Below are 7,011 nucleotides of genomic sequence, written 5' to 3'. Positions count from 1 at the left end.
ATATGTGTGGACTACGTATATTTTAGAAAATATTATAACATTGAATATCAGTGTTATTCAATTATATTTATGTATGCCAGAATATATGCAGAGACATATTAAATCTTATTAATTTTGTTTGCTGTGTATTTCTATTGAGTCACTTAAATATTTCTAATAAAAACATTTTGAAACTCTTATCAGTGATACAGTATTTGTAAATTTTATAAATGATGTATATTTAATTTTTCTATTTTGAGGATAGGTTGCTGTATGCGTTAGTGTTCTTTATTATTTATTTTGTTGGACATTTTTCCTTTACTTAAATGATCCATTTCTTATTTCCAACAGTGTTGGACCTTATTTTCTGGAATGAATTGTTGTCTCATTACTTTTGGTTAAATTAATAGACTTTTTTCCTTTCTTAACTTTTACTTTTGTTACAAATTTGATTTCACATAGTTTAAGAAATATTATAACTGAATTTTCAGAATGCATTCTGAAAAATGAGACTTATGAAGAAATTTATATTCACTGATATTACCTGGGATTATAGATATCTTTAGAACTGCTTCCATTTTACTTTTAAATTTTTCTTCAACTTTCTCATTTTGAGATTTTTGTATTTATTATTTTCATCCATACTTTAAGAGGGCCAAGGCATATGTCTGCATTTTCAGATATTATTCCGTTTTTCCACATGCAAAATTATAATAATTTCAACCGTTAAATATTCAAGTTTTTTAATTATCTTCTTACAAATAACAAATAACATAAAAATGACTTACCCTTAGCTACCCATTGTCATTGTTAGAAATTAGTCTGAGGTTCCAAGAAAATTAGCAAACAATCCAAACTATTTCAAAAAGGAAAAAGATTTGGTTCTATAGAAGGGTACATAGTCAAGCAAGAAAGTCTATCCAATTTTCCTGGAAGCAGTGTTCTTTCTAACCTAGTGATTCCTGTGCCTTGATATGAGGAGTCAGTGCTTATTCACACACTATTATGTGGTTGTTAACTAAAAATGGTGCAGCAAAATTTTAGCTTTGAGGATAGAACAAAACCTTGTGCAGCTATCTTGGTTTTAAGAAGTGCTTGACCCCGGAGCAATTTGAATTTCTGCCAAGTGGCCTCTTTACAGCTTTTTAGCAGAATTTTGTCTTTTAACCCTTTGAGATAAAAACAGTATATTTTGTTTACAGTTCATGCACCATCATGTAAATTATTGTTATGCAATTATTTTAAATGTTTTATACAGCAATATTATTAAATTTACACACAGTATTATTGGTGTTTAATCAATCCGTGTTCAGAGAAATTCAGTTTTTCACTTGCCATTGTTTCTCAAATCCTTCTTACTGCATGTCTAGAAAGAGCCTAAAAGTATTGAATCCTCTTAAATAATGTTTCATCTTCATTATAACTACGCTAATAGTTTAACTGGGCATAAAAATGTTTCTCTTCAATACATGGAGTTATTCATGGTTAGTTGTTTGAATACTGTGACTAACAAAGGAAAGGCAACATCTCTGAGTTCTCAGTCTGTATTCTGTTCCTCTCTTACCATTTGTCTTTTATTCCATTTTTTTAAGATTATAATATAATTTCATCATTTCCTCATTCCTTTGTGGTGATATTGTGTTCCCCCAAATAGTGTGCACCCTAATAAACTTATCTGGAGTCAGAGAACAGAACAGCCACTAGATATAGAGGCTAGAAAATGGTGGCACACACACCTTTAATCCTATCACTTGGGAGGCAGAGATCTATCCGGATCTCTGAGTTTAAAGTCACACTGGAAACAGACAGGCATGGTGACTTACGCTTTTAACTCTAGGAAGTGAGCCTTTAATCCCAGAAAGCAGAAAGGTATTTAAAGCATGAGGGCCAGGAACTAGAGCTGGTTAAGCTTTCAGGCTTTTGAGAAGAAGTTCAGCTGAGATCCATTTGGATATGAGGACACAGAGGCTTCCAGTCTGAGGAAATAGGATCAGCTGAGGAACTGGCAAGGTGAGGTAGATGTGGCTTGTTCTGCTTCTCTGATCATGCAGCATTCACCCCAATACCTAGCTCAGGTTTGATTTAGTTAATAAGACCTGTTAAGATTCGTGCTACATTCTCTGGACATTTTTTAAGCCTGGGGTTTTGTACTTGTTTTTTATTTTTGTCCAGTAATATGCTATGGATTTGTTAACATAAATTCTTCAGTGTAAATTTTATTATGAATGGAATTTTGTGCCTTCAGTTCTAGAACAATTCAGAAATGATCCATTCACTTATTTTTCCTTCCTGTTCCTCTAGGAAATCAACTAGAACCCCTATATTGGAGCAGCTAAACTAGAGCTTTTCAATCTGCCCTGGGACTGTATGTCTTCCCCCTTTTCTTTTCCCTTACTTGCTGGCCTCTCTGGAGACTCCTGTCTAAATTTCTGATATGCATTATATTCTAAATCATTGGCTGTCTTTATTTGTTAATTAATTCATACTTATTCCATTATGTTTATATGATTATCTAATTTCACAAAATTTCTGCTTTTTATGTTCATGATGTATTTTCTCAATTTTGTCTGTTTTTTAATTTCTCCTATAGATTCATGTGTTCTTCTCTGGGATCAGCCTATGCATTCTTATTTTTAATCTTTGTCTAACATGTTACAGCAATAAATTACACACATTGATTTAATGTTTTGATTATTAGTTTCTGACTAATTTTTTTTTTTTTTAGTATTAACTTTCCACATATAAGAGCCTGTGTAGGTGTATGGTACTTGATCTGTTTGTTCTATTTTTCCTTGTATTGGTCTTCTCAGCCATCCTTGGATAAGTCACACATTTATATGCAAATGCTGTTTAACTTCACTAAGCACTAGTATCTATTCTAAGCTTTGGAGACATCTAGTTCATAAACATGTAAAATTCCCTTCCTGCATGAGGATTACATTCCTAAAGAGTAAACAAACAACAATCACAGCATACTGTTAAATCCTGATATCTGTTGATGGTCTGCATCTGTTCTCACAGGACTCTATCCCGAATATTCATTAGACCCTACCCTATAGTGAACACTGGAGCTACAGACTGATGCTGATACATAAAGCCACTTGTAGCCCATGCTTGGGGAAACAAGAATAGAAATATAGAAAATGGCCCTGGGCTCTTCTCCTTTCCTCCTCCATCGTGCAGAGGACTCCTGACTTGGCTTCTCACCATGTCTTCTCACAAGACTTTCAGAATCAAGCGATTCCTGGCCAAGAAACAAAAGCAAAATCATCCTATTCCTCAGTGGATTCATATGAAAACTGGAAACAAAATAAGGTACAACTCCAAGAGAAGACACTGGAGAAGAACAAAGCTGGGTCTCTGAGGATTCACATAATGGCAAGACAGTTGATACTGAATTGTAGGTCATCAAGCAATCCTACCACATGGAGTTCAACATTTTAACCTGAAGACTTGGTCCTGTTTTAAGTTGGGGGAGTAGTTTGTCCAGTAATAAAATGTAGAACTTTCAAAAAAAAAAAAAAAGAAAGAAAATGGTCCTGGAAATTTTTAAATCAATTTTTGACAAAGCAATATTGTTTCTGTCAAGTCTAACACAATGTGTCCTTGTATTTTGTATATCTATTTTAATTTCATTTTCTATTTCACTTTAATTGAATTTTACTAACAAAAATATGCCTGAGGTTTAAGGGGGAGAAAAAAAGACATTTCAGCAGAGAGAGTCTGAGAAACAACCACAGTACGGAAGTTCTTTGGCCTTGGACACCAAGTCAGTCAGACTTTACTGTAGTCTCCTTGGCTCACACTGCTCAGTCAGAATACTCTCCTCCTTCCTCTCTATAGTATTCTACAGAGCACGAAACAGGGTAATGAGAAGGGTGACTATGTTCTAATTATATTACACAGGAGTATGAAGCACCACAATGAACCTCATTATCTTGTTTAATTAGCATATGCTAATGTTTAAAGAAAGCCCAGGAGCAGTTAGATGTCTGTGCTTTTCAGCTCACCATTGTAGGGTGACTAGCCTGGTCCTCACTAAACTGTTAATTTGGGACAGAACCTTTGCCAAATATCAGGCTAAAGAAGTTATTCATCTAATTATATCTATTACTAGCATTTGATGTAAAGTACAGATCCTTCTGCTTCTAGGGCATCTAAAGTAGTCAGATGAGACACTGAAGGGATGGGTAAACTCAGAGCAATGAAGCGTTGATTTCCAAAGCTGATGTGAGCACTAATGTGATGGTTGTCATTAGCTCTTCACTGACCTGTTTCACCAGTTACCTTTTAGATGCATTGTGCACCCAGCTCTATCGTAAGTAAGAAAGTATTCATCTGTAAAGAACAATGCATTAATTTGCCCATGCTCACCTTGGATAGACCAGTCCCTCCCCAAATGTTTATACATTATTTTGAGAAACATCAAAGTTTCATGGAGCCCTAATATCCAAAGGAATATAATTCAAATTTTGTAAAATGTATCTTTATCAAGGCTGGGATGTGTGTGCTCACTGAGCCTTCCCTCTGGCTAGTTCAGCATTATAGGCAGATGCTTACATAATAAAACTGACATCCAATAAACTCTTTTCCATTGTTGGGGCTCAGAAACTAATACTGGTAGATACTAGAATAGGTGGCGGGCTCAAGACCTTGATGTCAAACAATGTGTGTTTACCCAGATATGCCATGGAAGTTGCTGAGCAAAGGATTCCTATCACTGAGAGTCAGATCTTTACTGTCCTGATTAACATATTGTTTTGTTCTTTTCTCCTCTTCATATCACTCTCTTTTGCTGTCTGTAGTCTGCTGCACATTTTGAATCCAACATTCGGTCATATTATCTCTTAAGCAGATATCAAATTCCATTCCAAACGTACAACATAGTAGATTTCTGTAGAACAAAACATAATTTTGGTATTTGACTGCTACGTGTCTTGATTCATTTTCTTTTTTCTTTATCTAGTAACACTAAAATTTGAAATTTTTTTTTTACAAACACAATACTTGAATCTCCATTTCCTATATAATAACCAGTCCTAAAGTGGTATTTCTTCATGCATGCTCTGCTCATGGAAGTCATATTCACAACAAAATGTCATTTGGCTTGAGCTTTATAATAGAAATTGAATATTAATAGGGAAAGTATGCTTCTACTTCACAGGATAGGTAACTGAGATTCTAAATAGATAGTCAACCAAGTATCTATAACTGTGAAATTGCAGTGACACCATTGGGGCCTTTAACAATGTTCTTTTTTGTGTAATGTTCTAAAGCTATAGTCCTGTGGGACCATGATTCACAGAAAGTTAAGAATAGAAGTATGCGAGTAGTAAATAAGGTGTTTGCATGCTCCCATCAAACAGCAAATGGTACATAAAATTCACAAATGATGGCTAGAGTGAGCTATCACTTTGATGTTCTTTATTGTCTTTCTATCTCTGATTCTGTAACCACCAGAACAAAATTGGGATTTAATATATTCACACTATAGGGATGAGGCAGTAGAAATGGTACCCTTTCTTCCATTCTGGTTAAAGATACTAGAATTCCCTTCTGGGGCTGAGATCGTCCATATTTGATATTCAAATTTAGGGATATAATGCTTCCTCCAGAACAGTGAAGCTAGTCTTAGCAGAGATAGCCAGAAACAAAAGCAGAAGCAGCCCTGCCACCAGGACACATTGTTTAATGTCTATAATGATACGTTTCTAGTCAAAGCAAAATAAATTCTCAAAGCAATATCTATTCTAAGCTGCACAGACTGGATGAAATATGTCCAAGGAATGCTATTCACAGACTACAAAGTTGTAGTGGGTAACTGATCCCACTTTGTCCTGGAAGTACTACCCCATTGAGGCTTCAGGTAGCTGTCACACCTATGAGGCAGGACCGAGACAGGAGCCCTTAAGACCTGAGATCCAGATGTGCTGACTCTCTTGGTTCCTGGATCCTGGACACTGGAGGTAGATCAAGCAGAGTTATCCAGAGAACACCATACTATACCTTTCCTGGACTCTGTAACCTATCCCTTTACTTATAAGTTACCCCACAAAATAAACTTCCCTTTTAACTATGTGGAGTTGCCTTAATACTTCCACCAATACAAAGAGTTATGTAAATATTGATTTTTTGTTTCATACATATTGAATTTCCCTACATGGCATGCATTTTATTGTAAAGAATGGGTTAACTTGTTGACCTTCCAAACTTCAGGCACATATCATAGTAGTAACAGCAAATTAAAAACAGTTTGATCTTGATCTTATAGCAACTGTTTAACTTTTTTGTGTTGCTATATTCCTCATTGAACAATCAAACAACATCTTGAGATAAGCAAGATTTAATATAATTAGGACTATCTAATTATAAATTTACAAGGTGTGTTCAGGCACACACACACACACACATATCTTTACTTTGTAAGTGAAATGTAAGTTCCTTGAAGTAAGGAATCACATTTCTTCTGTCTGTAGATTTCACAGAATTACAAATTGAAAAAATAATTACTATTAAATCAGGAAAGCTTTGATGTCCTTTAGAACAAACCCCCTAATTTTACAGGTACTGAAATAGGAATGCAGTATCTTAGCAATGGAGGACTTGCCTAAACTTAGATGGAAACTGTTCTTTGATGTCAGCTTAGCTTCTCGTACACTCCATTATACTTTGTAGAAGGTATTGGACATACAATTTTCCAATGAATGAGGAACAACCAAAAGGAATTCTGACTAGAGTTTCACACAATAGAAAACAAATTCAAAGATTCAAAGATGGTTTGATAAATTCTGTGCTTCAAGAATTTTGTTTTTTATCAACTATAATTTAAGGAATTGCTAAAACATAATTCCATTCTGGGCAAGTTCTTTCAACACTGATTTCTTTTAAATAACAAAAGCTATAATATATGTGTCCAATAAGCAGAAATGGATAAGTATACTAGAATTAGATTACAATGGCCTTAAATTTAAATATGAACACGGCTTCTATGTCACACAGCCTCTCATGCCGTATTTACTGTGGGTGTGACTC

General features: G+C 34.8%; 1 protein-coding gene across 1 annotated transcript; it reads left to right on the top strand.

Moving 5' to 3' along the window:
- The first annotated feature begins 3,154 nt into the window (after window positions 1-3,154).
- On the top strand, window positions 3,155-3,354 carry LOC118577066 (60S ribosomal protein L39-like). Its single transcript, XM_036177069.1, has one exon. It carries the CDS (start codon window positions 3,188-3,190, stop codon window positions 3,341-3,343), a length of 156 nt encoding a protein of 51 aa, XP_036032962.1. The 5' UTR covers window positions 3,155-3,187; the 3' UTR covers window positions 3,344-3,354.
- The last annotated feature ends 3,657 nt before the right edge of the window (window positions 3,355-7,011 follow it).

The sequence above is a fragment of the Onychomys torridus genome, chromosome 2 (assembly GCF_903995425.1).
Source record: "Onychomys torridus chromosome 2, mOncTor1.1, whole genome shotgun sequence".
Classification (NCBI taxonomy): domain Eukaryota; kingdom Metazoa; phylum Chordata; class Mammalia; order Rodentia; family Cricetidae; genus Onychomys; species Onychomys torridus.
The sequence above is the reverse complement of the archived record's forward strand: the minus strand, read 5'-3'. Positions and strand labels throughout refer to the sequence as shown.